Source organism: Haematobia irritans, chromosome 1 (genome assembly GCF_050003625.1).
Source record: "Haematobia irritans isolate KBUSLIRL chromosome 1, ASM5000362v1, whole genome shotgun sequence".
Lineage (NCBI taxonomy): Eukaryota > Metazoa > Arthropoda > Insecta > Diptera > Muscidae > Haematobia > Haematobia irritans.
Window position 1 is genome coordinate 196,146,250 of NC_134397.1, and position 16,939 is coordinate 196,163,188.

Below are 16,939 nucleotides of genomic sequence, written 5' to 3' on the forward strand. Positions count from 1 at the left end.
ATAAAATTTTGACAAAATTTTCTATAGAAATAAAATTTTGACAAAATTTTCCATAGAAATATAATTTTGAAAAAATTTTCTATAAAAATAAAATTTTGACAAAATTTTCTATAGAAATAAAATTTTGACAAAATTTTCCATAGAAATAAAATTTTTACAAAATTTTCTATAAAAATAAAATTTTGAAAAAATTTTCTATAGAAATAAAATGTTGACAAAATTTTCCATAGAAATATAATTTTGACAAAATTTTCTATAGAAATAAAATCTTGACAAAATTTTCTGTAGAAATAAAATTTTGACAAAATTTTCTATAGAAAAAAAATTCGACAAATATTTTTATAGAATTAAAATTTTGACAACGTTTTGTATACAAATAAAATTTTGACAAAATTGTCTATACAAATAAAATTTTGACAAAATTTTCCATAGAAATATAATTTTGGCAAAATTTTCTATAAAAATAAAATTTTGACAAAATTTTCTATAGAAATAAAATGTTGACAAAATTTTCTATAGAAATAAAATGTTGACAAAATTTTCTGTAGAAATAAAATTTTGACAAAATTTTCTATAGAAAAAAAATTCGACAAATTTTTCTATAGAATTAAAATTTTGACAAAATTTTGTATACAAATAAAAGTTTGACAAATTATCTATACAAATAAAATTTTAGGAAAATTGTCTACAGAAATAAAATTTTGACAAAATTTTCTATAGAAATGAAATTTTGACAAAATTTTCTATTGAAATAAAATTTTGAGAAAATTTTCTATAGAACTGAAATTTTGACAAAATTTTCTATAGAAATAAAATTTTGACAATTTTTTTTATAAAAATAACATTTTGACAAAATTTTGTATAGAAAAATAAACTTATATAAAATTGTCTATCAAAAAAAAAAAAAAAAAAAAAATTGACAAACTTTTCTATAGAAATAAAATTTTGACGAAATTATCTATAGAAAAAAAATTTGACAAAATTGTCTATGGAAATAAAATTTTAATAAAAATTACTACAGAAATAAAATTTGTACAAGATAGGAATAAAATTTTGTATACAAATAAAATATTGACAAAATTGTCTATGGTTAGGTTAGGTTAGGTTAGGTGGCAGCCCGATGTATCAGGCTCACTTAGACTATTCAGTCCATTGTGATACCACATTGGTGAACTTCTCTCTTATCACTGAGTGCTGCCCGATTCCATGTTAAGCTCAATGACAAGGGACCTCCTTTTTATAGCCGAGTCCGAACGGCGTTCCATATTGCAGTGAAACCACTTAGAGAAGCTTTGAAACCCTCAGAAATGTCACCAGCATTACTGAGGTGGGATAATCCACCGCTGAAAAACTTTTTGGTGTTCGGTCGAAGCAGGAATCGAACCCACGACCTTGTGTATGCAAGGCGGGCATGCTAACCATTGCACCACGGTGGCTCCCAAAAAAATTGTCTATACAAATAAAATTTTAATAAAAAATTCTACAGAAATAAAAATTTGATAAACTTTTCTATAGAAATGAAATTTTGACAAAATTGTCTATAGAAATGAAATTTTGAAAAAACTTTCCATAGAAATGAAATTTTGGCAAAATTTTCTATAGAAATAAAATTTTGACAAAATTTTCTATAGAAAAAAAATTTTGGCAAAATTGTCTATGGAAATAAAATTTTAATAAAAATGACTATAGAAATAAAATTTAGACACAATTTTCCATAGATATACAATTTATACAAAAGTTTCTATAGAAATGAAATTTTGACAAAATTTTCTATAGAAATAAAATTTTGACATTTTTTTTATAAAAATAACATTTTGACAAAATTTTGTATAGAAAAATAAACCTATATTATATTGTCTATACAAATAAAATTTTGACAAAATTTTCTATAAAAATAAAATTTTTACAAAATTATCTATAGAAATAAAATTTTGACAAAATTTTCTATAAAAATAAAATTTTGACAAAATTTTCTATAGAAATAAAATTTTGACAAAATATTCTATAGAAATAAAATTTTGACAAAATTTTCTATAGAAATGAAATTTTGACAAAATTTTCTATAGAAATAAAATTTTTACAAAATTGTCTATAGAAATAAAATTTTAATAAAAATTTTTACAGAAATAAAATTTGGACAAAATTTTCTATAGAAATAAAATTTTGACAAAATTTTCAATGGAAATAAAATTGTGGCAAAATTTTCTTTAGAAAAAGATGTTCACAAAATTTTCTATAGAAATAAAATTTTCACAAAAATTTCTGTAGGAATTAAATTTTGCAATATAATTCTTTTTCTTTTTGTTTTTGGTAAAATTTTATCGACATTTTGGTAGATTATTTATGGCCCGAGTGCCAACGGTGACTAGAATCCTTTGTGTTTTATGGGTGTGTGTGTATTTGTAAAGCAAAAACAAATTATGATCAATTAATTTAATAAATGTGATTTTTTGTAGGTTTGGATATTTGGCGATGTCTGGTGTCGCATATGGTTGGCTGTTGATGTTTGGATGTGTACAGCTTCCATTTTGAATCTCTGTGCCATATCTCTGGATCGTTATGTTGCGGTCACCCGGCCTGTTACTTATCCCAGTATTATGTCCACAAAGAAGGCGAAATCCTTAATTGCTGGCATATGGGTTTTATCGTTTGTTATTTGTTTTCCACCATTGGTTGGATGGAAAGATCAAAAGGTATGTATTTATAATAATAAATCTATTTTGTAAACAATTCGGTTTGAGGGTAAGGGAAATGCTGCGTTTTGAGAAAAAAAAGAGAAACCAAATAGCATACTCATTTAATCTCATACTCCATACTCGACCAAGGATATGAAGCATGCAATACTGCTAAGTGACTATATAAATATGTGGGTGTGGGTGTTGTTTGACCAACTGCTTCCGGTTTAAGGATTAATGTCAGTATCAAATTTCTCTTGAGCCAATTTGTGTTAATATAAGCAAACAAGTTGTGTGTTGAATTTTAGTTTTCTCCACAGCAGTAGATCCTGTGGAGTAGCACTGATGCTGATTTAGGTCTTTTTGTTTGTCTTCATATAAATTGGATTTATGGTAAATAGAAAATCCAAAATTAAAAGATTATGAAACGTGGCCCATTTACTACGCGAATGTGTAACTTAGGGATTGTAAACAAAAAAGCCCACTTTTCCAATATTCCACATTTTTTAAATTTGGAAAAATCTGTTTTTCGACCTTTTGAGGTTTTTAACTTATTCTAAATTTGGAAAATGGGAATTTTTGATCTCAAAATTTTTAAAACAATTTCGGCCGCAATTATACCTGGTATGTATGTGTAACATTCTTGGAGCCACCGGAGTGCAATGGTTAGAGAGAAGTTCACCAATGCGGTATCACAATGGACTGAATAGTCTAAGTGAGCCTGATACATCGGGCTGCCACCTAACCTAACCTAGCGTGCTAAAGGGCCGTAGGTTCAATCCCATTTTCGATCTAACACCTAAAAGTTTTTCAGTACTGAATTATCCCCTCTCAGTAATACTGCCTGACACATTTATTCCAGTGGAAATTTATTTTATTGTGTATAAACTTATAAAAGCGTTCTGATCTATTATGCTCCGAAATAAAGTTATTGATGATATAAGACAAGCGTGATAGTGTCATTGTTTTATATTTGGCTGGAAAACCACAAGTGGCTTTAAGAAGCGTTTAAAAGTGAATAAATCTTCCGTTTCTCGTAACATTACTACTTTCTCGTTACCGCAATACTGACAGTGGCAGTATCGTGAAAAAATCGAGCTGAACATATCGAAAGAAGGGATGCAACAAATAAAGCCTGAAGATTATTTCATGCAAATATTGACCGCGATTGCACCTAAAATGCTCCATCCGTTTAGTTCAATTTTTGCATAATCGTACGCACGGATGTCTCAATGTTGTCTTAAAATCCAAATATTACTTGCTAGTGTTGTTCGTTTGTAAGACGATTCATGGTTAATTTGTAGACCAAATTGAAGATGTTTGCGAGTGAAACAAAACACGAAACGTGCGTCAGATATTTGAACAAGTGTTGCGAAACAGATAATAGCTAAAAAATCACCCTTTACCTTTCCACTTTTTTTGGACAAAAGTTATTTTTTGAATTTTGTATCCCTGGTGGAAGCCACTAAATTTACATCCATAAAAACTATCCTCATATCCGATTTGTCTACTGACAAAAAACACCATAGCAAAGTTTTTAAAGACCATAGCTGAAAGGCAGAGTGACGGTCATATTTGTGAAGTCATAAATTATTTTATCCTAATTTTGAAATCCAATGTTCTGCTTGTGTTAGTAAATCACATTGCAATATGTTGCAAATTATGGTATATCCCCCCCAATTACATGATGTACACATAAAATTAATTTAAAGTTGTCCTTCTAAAAAGAACAAAAACAAAATTACTTATAAAATGAAAATTCATTGAATTAAATGTTACACAGCCATATTTAAACAGACAAGCATAAAGTTGAATTTACGACAGAAAATGCACTTAAAAACTCATAAAACTTGACCAATTTACGTCAAACATATTTCACAAGTACTTGGCAGCACCCACTCTCATAGATAACCAGCATATGGAAGTGAAACCTTAACCGAAAAAAAAAATAAAACTTGAAGAAAGAATATTTTGCTGCAAACATTTCCAGCAAACGAAAAGGGAAAAAAGTTAATATGCCGTTCGTTCAATCAGGTCGAATATTAAGTACCCTTTCTTATAGAAAATTTTTAACTAATGACATTTGCTCGTGATGGAAAATTATGAACCCTTCGACCTTTGTAGAGAATTTTTCGTTTGTGTTGAAAAATTAAAATGCCGATTCAAAAAAAAAAAAAACAAGTATATACGGCCGTAAGTTCGGCCAGGCCGAATCTTATGTACCCTCCACCATGGATTGCGTAGAAACTTCTACGAGAGACTGTCATCCACAAATTTTACTCACATGGTTGTTAAATATCATATACTACCACCACGTATCAAATTTTAACCAGATCGGATGAATTTTGCTCCTCCAAGAGGCTCCGGAGGTCAAATCTGGGGATCGGTTTATATGGGAGCTATATATAATTATGGACCGATATGGACCAATTTTTGCATGGTTGTTAGAGACCATATACTAACACCACGTACCAAATTTCAAACGGGTAGGATGAAGTTTGCTCCTCTAGGATGCTCCGGAGGTCAAATCTGGGGATCGGTTTATATGGGAGCTATATATATTTATGGATCGATATGGACCAATTTTCGCATGGTTGTTGGAGACCATATGCTTAAAACACGTACCAAATTTCAACCGGATCGGATGAATTCTGCTCCTCCAAGAGGCTCCGGAGGTCAAATCTGGGGATCGGTTTATATGGGAGCTATATATAATTATGGACCGATATGGACCAGTTTTTGCATGGATGTTAGAGACCATATGCTGACACCACGTATCAAATTTCAACCGAATCGGATGAATCTGCTCCTCCAAGAGGCTCCGGAGGTCAAATCTAGAGATCGGTTTATATGGGAGCTATATATAATTATGGACCGATATGGACCAGTTTTTGCATGGTTGTTAGAGACCGTATACTAAGACCACGTACCAAATTTCCACCGGATCGGATGAATTTTGCCCCTCCAAGCGGCTTCGGAGGTCAAATCTGGGGATCGGTTTATATGGGGGCTATACGTAAACGTAGTCCGATATGGCCCATTTTCAATACCATCCGACCTACATCAATAACAACTACTTGTGCCAAGTTTCAAGTCGATAGCTTGTTTCGTTCGGAAGTTAGCGTGATTTCCACAGACGGACGGACAGCCGCACAGACGGACAGACGGACGGACGGACGGACATGCTTAGATCGACTCAAAATTTCACCACGACCCAGAATATATATACTTTATGGGGTCTTAGAGCAATATTTCGATGTGTTACAAACGGAATGACAAAGTTAATATACCCCCATCCTATGGTGGAGGGTATAAAAAAATTGCAATCTACTCTTCTTTTTTCTCGCTTAATATAATATCCTTCTTGACAACATATCCTATAGTTTCTTTTGCAATCACTCCCTTGTCAATGCCCCTGATCGGGCGCCACGTGGTTTTCCCAGGTATCCACCGTGGTGTAATGATTAGCATGCCCGACTTGCTACAGAAGGTTGTGGATTCAACGCCAGTTTCGAACACCAACAGTAATGCCTGTGACTATCTGAGAGTTTCAAAGCTTCTCAAATTGGTGTCACCGTAAAGTGAAACACCATTCAGACTCGGCCATGAGAAGGAAGTCCCTTGTCTATGAGAGCGTAGACAAATTTTCACCACCTGTGTTATCTGAGAGCCTAACTTATCGGTCTGCCACTATACCTAACCTAACCTAAGCATTGTTTTTATACCCTCCACCATAGGATGGGGGGTATATTAACTTTGTCATTCCATTTGTAACACATCGAAATATTGCTCTAAGACCTCATAAAGTATATATTCTGGGACGTGGTGAAATTCTGAGTCGATTTGAGCATGTCCGTCCGTCCGTCTGTTGAAATCACGCTAACTTCCGAACGAAACAAGCTATCGACTTGAAACTTGGCATAAGTAGTTGTTATAGTTGTATTGCAAATGGGTCATATCGGACCACTTTTATGCATAGCCCCCATATAAACCGACCCCCAAATTTGGTTTGCGGAGCCTATTAGTGAATCAAATTTCATCCGATCCGGTTGAGATTTGGTATGTGGTGTTAGTATGTGGTCTCTAACAACCATGCAAAAATTGGTCCATATCGGTTCATAATTACATATAAACCCCCATATAAACAGCTCATTTATAAGCTTGTGAAAGGTAAAATGAACGGTCACTGGAATAAATCTGTTAGCTCTCAGACAAGCAGTTTCGAAATTAGGCCACCCTGAAGTTAGTTGCAATACATATTTGCCACCCTGTAAGTGGTTCCATTTGCGAAGGAAAATTCTTGTTTACATGAAAGGTCCCAAAGAGAATTGTATGCCAACGAAAAGGCAAACCTAGTAGACTACCACCTATTCTGTAGTGATGGACATACAAAAGCACAGCGACTGTTTAACTCAGTAATACCAGGGACCAAGTTGTAGCAATTGACAAAAAAATGTACTTTATACGAGTGATGGTTATGTCGGTCGGTCGTTTATTTAGTTTGTTTGTTTTTTCGTTTTTGTTTATATATCTATGTAGATAACTTTCTTTATGTGTCTGTTTTTCTTTTTGGCAATTTAACGCTCCGTATGTTAACCCACATTTGGTACTACAGTTTTATTTATGTTTCTTTTTTGTGGCATTTTTGGTGTTTTCTCCTTCTCAAGTTTTTTTTTTCTTATTTTATTTTGGTGTCATTATGTAAATGTAATTTTTAAAGCTGCTTATTGAAATGCATATGGAAACCTTCATTATATATGACCATTTTCCTATAAAACTTTGTCCTTGTGACAAAATTGAGATGTATAAATTTGAAGAAAAATAAAAAATAAAAAAAAAAGAAAATTTAATAAAAAGTTTGTCTTTGCTTTTAAAGTGAAGTGTAATATAGAATTATGAATAAATAAATAAAAAAAAATAGTTTACAAGTTTGATTATTTTTAAATATGTCTGATGTTATATTTGGTATATATAAATGGAGCAAAAAAACCAATGGAAGTTAGTTAGGAAGGGATAGTAATCGGATCTTCTTCGCCTCATGTTGATGGGCCGTAATTCAGCTTATTTGAATTCCTATAATATAAATTATTTTATTACAAAGATGCTACCTAGCAGAAACTATGATTACGAATTAATCTTAGAGATAAGTTGCCAAGCAAATATTATAAAATGAATTAACGGATCTTTTTCTAAGAACCACCATGAAAATTAAAAAAAAACGGGAAATTGTACTTCAATTATTATAAATTATAACAAATTTATTTTTACTAATGCACGAAGTCGTTCGCTCGTAAAAAGTTGCAATAAAAAACGCAAACAACTTTTCCTTACATAAGTGCCATATGGTAAGTGAAGCAAGATACACCCACTTACTCTAGTGCAACGAAATTGCGCCAATTACAGCTCGCTATAAGCGACAAATATTTCTTTCTGCGAATTTTAAGAAAATCGTAGAACTTTTGATTTAAAACATATCACATCCGTCAAATGTGTTGGGGGCTATATATAAAGGTCTGTCCCAAATACATACATTTAAATATCACTCGATCTGGAAGAATTTGATAGACTTCTACAAAATCTATAGACTCAAAATTTAAGTCGGCTAATGCACTAGAGTGGAACACAATGTTAGTAAAAACAAGGAAAATGTTGGTATTTTGACCATTTTTGTCGAAATCAGAAAAACATATATATGGGAGCTATATCTAAATCTGAACCGATTTCAACCAAATTTGGCACGCATAGTTACAATGCTAATTCTACTCCCTGTGCAAAATTTCAACTAAATCGGAGTTAAAAATTGGCCTCTGTGGTCATATGAGTGTAAATCGGGCGAAAGCTTTATATGGGAGATATATCCAAATCTGAACCGATTTCAAGCAAATTTGGCACGTATAGTTAGAACGCTAATTCTACTCCCTGTGCAAAATTTCAACTAAATCGGAGCAAAAAAATGGCCTCTGTGGGCAAATGAGTGTAAATCGGGCGAAAGCTATATATGGGAGCTATATCTAAATCTGAACCGATTTGGCTGATATTTTGCAAGTTTTTCGAGACTCATAAAATATTCGGATGTACGGAATTTGAGGAAGATCGGTTGATATACACGCCAATTATGACCAGATCGGTGAAAAATATATATGGCAGCTATATCTAAATCTGAACCGATTTTTTCCAAAATCAATAGGGATCGTCTTTGAGCCGAGACAGGACCCTATACCAAATTTTAGGACAATCGGACTAAAACTGCGAGCTGTACTTTGTACACAAAAATACATCAACAGACAGACATACAGACAGACAGACGGACAGACAGACGGACAGACGGACAGACAGACGGACAGACAGACGGACAGACAGACAGACGGACATCGCTAAATCGACTCAGAATTTAATTCTAAGCCGATCCGTATACTAAAAGGTTGGTCTATGATTACTCCTTCTTGACGTTACATACAAATGCACAAACTTATTATACCCTGTACCACAGTAGTGGTGAAGGGTATAAATATGGGAAACATTTAAATCTGAAGCAGTTTTTAAGGAAACTCCGCAAAAGTTTATTTATGGTTTATCGCTCGATATATATGTATTAGAAGTATAGGAAAATTAGAGTCATTTTTACAACTTTTCGACTAAGCAGTGGCGATTTTACAAGGAAAATGTTGGTATTTTGACCATTTTTGTCGAAATCAGAAAAACATATATATGGGAGATATATCTAAATCTGAACCGATTTCAACCAAATTTGGCACACATAGCTACTAGAGGTGTGCACGTGACACGAAATTTTCTCGTGAGCGTGCGTGAGCGTGATCAAGCTGAAAATTTTCGTGCGTGAGCGTGAGTCACGAAAAAAAATTCTTCGTGAATGTGCGTGAGTAAAAATGTTTGATAATTACACTCACGAAAACAAAATCACGCTCACGATTTGAATCACGATAACTACTTTAATCACGCTCACGGTTTAAATGACGCTCACGATTTGAATCACGCTCACGAGTTGAATCACGATCTCGATTTGAATCACGATCACGATGTCAATCGCACTCACGATGTCAGTCACGCCCACGACTTTGGTCACACTAAACCTTCCAATGTATGGATTGTGTAATATTTTTTTTCATTTAAAATTAATTGATTAAAAAAGTAATGTTGAAGCGCTGATTTTCGGTGCAAAAACCGAGTATAGTGCCGTTCGTTAAACAATAAAACCTTTTATAAAATATTGCTTTGTTTTTTTTCTAACGAAAATGAGAAATATTGTCGAAAAAGTGTACCATAAAAAATTGGTAGATTAAATAAAATTCGAATTAACGAGTAAAGTAGAAAGTCGGGCCGGGCCGACTACATCATACCCCAAATCACCCCTACTGAATTAGTGAACATTGTTTGTAGGGTATCAATGATATAGGTTTGGGGAAAACCACATTTCCAGATTTAATAACATTACTGGGTACATGGGAGTTTTATCATAATCTGAACAGAAATGTCTGATATTAACATAGGAGTATAGTTGATTCTGAACCTACAGAGTTATTTAGTATGCTACTAATATTGAGTCCTTTATTAAAAAAAAAACTGGAAATCGCTCAATTAGTGTGGGTAATAAATTCAAATTTCTGAAAATAGATTTATGTAATAGCTACATACAAGTCTCAATACGATCGGCTAATACATGTTTATTTGAAATTTGAGCAACATAGGTTAATAAATAAGAGTATTATGGTCAAATTTGGGAAAATCGATCGATGCATTTATATGGGAGCTATATCCATATATTGGTTGATACCACAGAGGGTTGCCTTGTGCTAAATTAGAGTAAGATCGGGTATTAGATAAGGCTACTATGGTTAGAAATAAAGTTACAAGGGGTACATTTTTCAAAAACGGGCGAAAAATATATATAAGAGCTATATCTAAATATGACCCGATTTGGATTATATCTTGCAGGTTTTGTTGATATTACAGGAGATTACCTTGTGCTAACTTTGAGTAAGATCGGTTAATAAATGAGGCCACAATGGTCAACAATAAGGTTATAAGGGGCAAATTTTGAAAATTGGGCGCTACATATATATGGCAGCTATATCCAAATCTGCATCGATTTGGATGATATTTTGCACATAGAGCCAGTGGATTACATTGTGACAAAGTTGATGCCGATCGGTTAGTAAATGAGCGCAATCTGACCCCATTTATCGAAATCGGGCGATACATATATATATATGGGAGCTATATCTAAATTCAATAGCGTTCGTCCTTGTGCCAATAAAGAGCCACATACCAAATTTAATCAAAATCGGTTATAAATTGCGACCGGAATCCTGCGAACAACAAATACATGGACGGACGGACACCAAGGGTTAGATCAACTCAGGAGATGATTCTGAGTCGATCGGAATATATGTATTTTAATTTCCATTAAGTTAGCATAGAAAAATATTTTAGTTCATTCGTACTAAGAAGTATTCAACCTTTCAACTAAGCCAACTGCCTAAACATTTGAGAATAACAATTCGAAAATTACCAAGAAGTATTTATTTTTGTCATTACAAATAAGTCATTATAACTCACCGCAATGTAATGCAACGTGTAATGACAGCTTTACTCCTGGTAATGCCAATTCTAATGAGATGTGGTTGCCTAGTTTTTGTTGGGTATATATATTATTTATCGCCAAATTAGCATTTCTACAGTCGTGAATGTGCGTAAATTCTTCACAAAATTTTTCGTGCATTTGTAACAATTCTCTGTCGCGAGTGTGAGCGTCAAGAACAATTTTCGTGCGTGAGTTTTGGAAAATAAATTCCTTCGTGAGTGTGCGTGAGCGCCTTGAAATTTTTTCGTGCGTGAGTGTGCGTGAGCAAAAAATTTCTTTCGTTAGTGTGCGTGAGCGTGATTTTTTAAAATAAATCCATTCGTGACTGTGCGTGAGTGTGAGCGGCTCGAATATTTTTCGTGTGTGAGCAAAAATTTTCTTTCGTGAGTGTGCGTGAGCGTGAATGCCTCGAATTTTTTTCGTGCGTGAGTGTGCGTGAGTAGAATTTTTCTATCGTAAGTGTGCGTGAGCGTGATTTTTTAAAATAAATTCATTCGTGAGTGTTCGTGAGCGGTTCGAAAATTTTTCGTGCGTGAGTGTGCGTGAGTAAGATTTTTCCGTCGTGAGTGTGCGTGAGCGTGAGTAAATATTACTCACGTGCACACCTCTAATAGCTACAATACTAATTCTACTCCCTGTGCAAAATTTCAATTAAATCGGAGTAAAAGATTAGCAACTGTAGTCATATGAGTGTAAATCGGGCGAACGATATATATGGGAGCTATATCTAAATCTGAACCGATTTCAATCAAATTTGGCACACATAACTATATTACTAATTGTACTCCTAGTGCAAAATATCAACCAAATTGGGCCAAAACTCTGGCTTCTGGGGCCATATAAGTCCATATCGGGCGAAAAATATATATGGGAGCTATATCTAAATCTAAACCGATTTCAATCATATTTAGCACACATGACTATACTACCAATTGTACTCCTTGTGCAAAATTGCAATCTAATCGGGATAAAATTCTGGCTTCTGGGTCCATATAAGTGCATATCGGGCGAAAGATATATATGGGAGCTATATCTAAATCTGAATCGATTTCATCCAAATTTGGCACGCATAGCTACAATGCTAAATCTACTCCATGTGCACAATTTCAACTAAATCGGAGCAAAAAATTGGCATCTGTGGTCATATGAGTGTAAATCGGGCGAACGATATATATGGGAGCTATATCTAAATCTGAACCGATTTCAATAAAATTTTGTACACTTGACTACACTACCAATTGTACTCTTAGTGAAAAATTTCAACCAAATTGGGGTAAAACTCTGGCTTCTGGGACCGTATTAGTCCATATCGGGTGAAAGATATATATGGGAGCTATATCTAAATCTGAATCGATTTCAATAAAATTTGGCACACTTGACTATAGAACTAATTGTTCTTCTTGTGCAAAATTTTACGCAAATTAGGTTAAAACTCTGGCTTCTGGGGCCATATAAGTCCATATCGGGCGAAATATATATATGGGAGCTATATCTAAATCCGAATCGATTTCAACCAAATTTAGCACGCATAGCTACAATGCTAAATCTACTCCCTGTGCAAAATTTCAACCAAATTGGGCCAAAACTCTGGCTTTTAGGACTATATTAGTCCATATCGGGCGAAAGATATATATGAAGCTATATCTAAATCTGAACCGATTTCAATCAAATTTTGCACTCTTGACTATACTCCTAATTGTACTCCTAGTGCAAAATTTCAACCAAATTCGGCCAAAAATCTGGCTTCTGGGGCCATATAAGTCCATATCGGGCGAAAGATATATATGGGAGATATATCTAAATCTGAACCGATTTCAATCAAATTTTGCACACTTGACTATACGACTAAGTGTTATGTTTGTACTAAATAAAGCAAATCGGTATAAAACTCTGGCTGCTGGGTCCATATAAGTGCACATCGGGCGAAAGATATATATGGGAGTTATATCGAAATCTGAACCGATTTCTTCCAAAATCAATAGGGTTCTATTCTGACCCAAATTAGGAACATGTGCCAAATTTGAAGGCTATTGGACGTAAATTGCGACCTAGACTTTGATCACAAAGTGTGTTCACAGACAGACGGACATCGTTATATCGACTCAGGGACCCACCCTGAGCATTATTGCCAAAGACACCATGTGTCTATCTCGTCTCCTTCTGGGTGTTACAAACATATGCACTAACTTATAATACCCTGTTCCACAGTGTGGCGCAGGGTATAACAAGTAAGGAAAGTCTAAAGTCGGGCGGGGCCGACTATAGTATACCCTTCACCACTTTGTAGACCTAATTTTCGATAGAGTCATTTTTACAACTTTTCGACTAAGCAGTGGCGATTTTACAAGGAAAATTTTGGTATTTTGACCATTTTTGTCGAAATCAGAAAAACATATATATGGGAGCTATATCTAAATCTGAACCGATGTCAACCAAATTTTGCACGCTTAGCTACAATGCTAATTCTACTCCCTGTGCAAAATTTCAACTAAATCGGAGTAAGAGATTGGCCACAGTGTGGCGCAGGGTATAAATAGAGACCACCTTCTAACTATTGACCAATAAGTTTATCAAACCTCATTCTAGTTTAAGAAGCTGAACTCAATACCATTTAATTTACCATATCTTTGCAGTTATTTTATCATACCATTGCAGTTATGATACTAATCCCATGTCATGATTTATCTCACCGTTTCTCTTTATAGCCTATGGCCGAACCAACCTATACCAGGGGAAATTATACGCTTTACTATGCCACAACAAGTACAACAGTTTCAGCTGAGCCATTAACGGCTGCAGTAACAATCTCAGATACAACATCCGCATCCCCATTGTCATCATCAGCATCATCGTTGTCCAAGACATCATCACCTTCAGTCACTGGCTACTCATCATATTCCTCGGAAAAACGACTAAAACGAAAATATCGCCATAAACCAATGTCTGCTGAATCAGAGCTCTATTTACCACCTAGAATTATTCGGTCATCTGCCCAGGCCAAAACTATGGACGATGCCGATAGCAGTACACAGTTGTATAGTTCATTTAATCCCTATGATCCTTACCATGCCCACTTAGATGTTAGAAAGATTTCTAGAAATGTAAATAATCACAAAGTTAGAGATGCTGTGACGGCGTTTAATGAGAATAACGATGGTGATGGTTATGCTGAAGAGGACAATGCTTTGGATATTGAGGAGGATTCGCAATATGATGAAGATTCACTATCTGGCTATCCAATGACGGCAAGCACATCGAGCGGTGGTCTGCTAGAGGAATACAGCAAATTTGATGCCAGTGGCGATGATGGTGATGGCTCCACAAATTTTTACAAAGACTATGAGACTTACAGGGAACGATTGGAGGAACTTAAAGCAGAAAGCAAAAGTCATAGTGGAGGTGGCGTAAGACCCACAAGCCGGACAACAACCAACACTCCCTCTGATACAACTACAAGTACACGAAAAAGAATAACTCCTTCCTATGAATCATCATCAGCACCACCATCAATACCTTCAAGTCAAGCATCATCGCTACCACCACCATCATCATCTTCGTCGTCATCTGCATTGCCGCAGACACCACCACCACCTTGTCCCTGGAAATGTGAACTAACAAATGATCGAGGATATGTCCTTTACTCTGCCTTGGGTTCCTTTTATATACCCATGTTTGTTATGCTCTTCTTTTACTGGCGCATTTATCGAGCTGCTGTGCGAACCACACGAGCCATTAATCAGGGATTTAAGACCACTAAGGGTAAGTGAGTCAGTCTTTTTGTATAGTCCCACATTTCCCACCAAAACAAAAAAACTCAAAAACGTTTCGTTTATATGCCACACTAACAGAAAGCAAAAAATAAAAGTTTTTCGTCCTACCAAAAAAAAAAAAAAAAACAATTGACCATAGAAACAAAAAAAAAATTCAAACAAAATCATGAAACACCAAAATTTTGTTTACTATTTAGCAAACTGTTTTGTGGCAATAAACCGTAGTAGTGATGTTCAGTAGAATTCTACCAAAATTCCTGCAAATCATTTAAAAATTTTAATCAAATTTCAATTTAAGCATTGTCGTTTTTTGTATCTGTTAGATACTATTTTTGTAAATTTTCTAACAACTACAACACCATCTACATTCACTGTGAAATTGTCCGTCTCTCACCATTAACTCACAACTCAACTCAAATTCAACCTCAAACACTGACAATCACCTGCTGATAATCAAAACATCTGAATTGTGGTTCGTATTTCAAATTGACATTGTATGAGGGTATTATGATTGGAATTTTTTAGAATTACGATCACGGTTGCCACTCGTATCAAAAATTATCTACCAAAATTTTAAGAAAATTTAACGGAAAACTTACCAAATTTAAGAAATTTTATTTTAAAGTTTTTGATCAAAATTTTGTGGTTATTGTGAAGAAATGTTGGGTCATACCCAAAGTTCATTGTGACTTAGTCACACGAGACATTGACGGTGTGACCCAACATGAAAATTATATTTTTTAAGATATTGAATATATAGACGATTTTCACAAAATTTTATTTATATAGAAAATTTCTATTTTATTTCTACAGACAATTTTGTCAACATTTTATTTCTATTTGGTCAAAATTTTATTCCTTTTAAAAATTTTGTCAAAATTTTATTTCTACAGAAAAACAAATTCTCAAAACTTTATTTCTATAGAAATTTTTGTCAAAAATATATTTTTATAAGAAATTTTGTCAAAATTTTATTTCAACAAAAAATTTTTTCAATTTTTTTCCATGGAAAAAATTGACAAAATTTTATTTCTATAGAACATTTTGTCAAAATTTTACTTCTATAGAAAATTTTGTCAAAATTTTATTTCTACAGAAAATTATATCAAAATTTTATTTTTACAGAAAATTATATCAAAAAAAAATTGTAGTTTAGTCAATGTATGGTTTTAAGCTGAAATCGAAAAAAAAAAACAATGATTAAAGAACAAAACCAACAATAACAAAACAAAACGAATGAAAGAAAGAAGGGAAGCACGCTCAAAATAAAACCCAGGCAACTGCACTCAAATCGATGATTTGACGGTGGCAAAGGAAACGAGATATGTTTGTACGAAATTATTTCGGCATAAGCCGGCTATCATACAAAACCTTTTTTTCGGAAGGTTCATTGGGGTTCATTGTTGGGTTTAATGAGCTGCCTGAATATATTCTGATAATTGGTTGATAGTTTTGCTGCAAGTAGAGGATGCTGATGAGGAATGTGGTATTTCCGAAACGTGCGTCCATCCAACCATCTTGCAGTCTATACACCCTCAAAAAAAATCGCCTCTCTAACATATGTTCCAAACATATTTTGCAGGAAGCACATATATTATTGGATACTGTCGAAACATTAATATGTTTGTTTTATGTGAACATATAATGTGTTTGGAAGCATTTTGAGCCCAAAAATATTATATGCTTGGAAGAATTTTCCCCAAAGAAGATTGTGCTCATTCCCTAACATAATTTTCACTTCCACGAAATTTTTTAGTTCTTGACACCTTTTTCTGTAATACAAATAATGTTGAAGAAATTATTCAATTTTATAATTTTTTTAAATTTTACCTTTCGCCTGGACGGAGAATCGAACCGAGGACCATACAGTTTGTAAGCCAACACACTACCAC

At 33.8% G+C, this 16,939-nt stretch overlaps 1 protein-coding gene across 2 annotated transcripts in view; it reads left to right on the forward strand.

The window, feature by feature from the left end:
* Oamb (Octopamine receptor in mushroom bodies) overlaps positions 1–16,939 on the forward strand; it is a 501,549-nt gene that overhangs the window by 345,476 nt on the left and 139,134 nt on the right. For both annotated transcript variants that reach the window (XM_075292480.1, XM_075292479.1), the window contains exons 6-7: positions 2,457–2,693; positions 13,983–15,036. In XM_075292480.1, the coding sequence (XP_075148595.1) occupies positions 2,457–2,693; positions 13,983–15,036 (1,291 nt within the window). The remainder of the gene's footprint in view (positions 1–2,456; positions 2,694–13,982; positions 15,037–16,939) is intronic.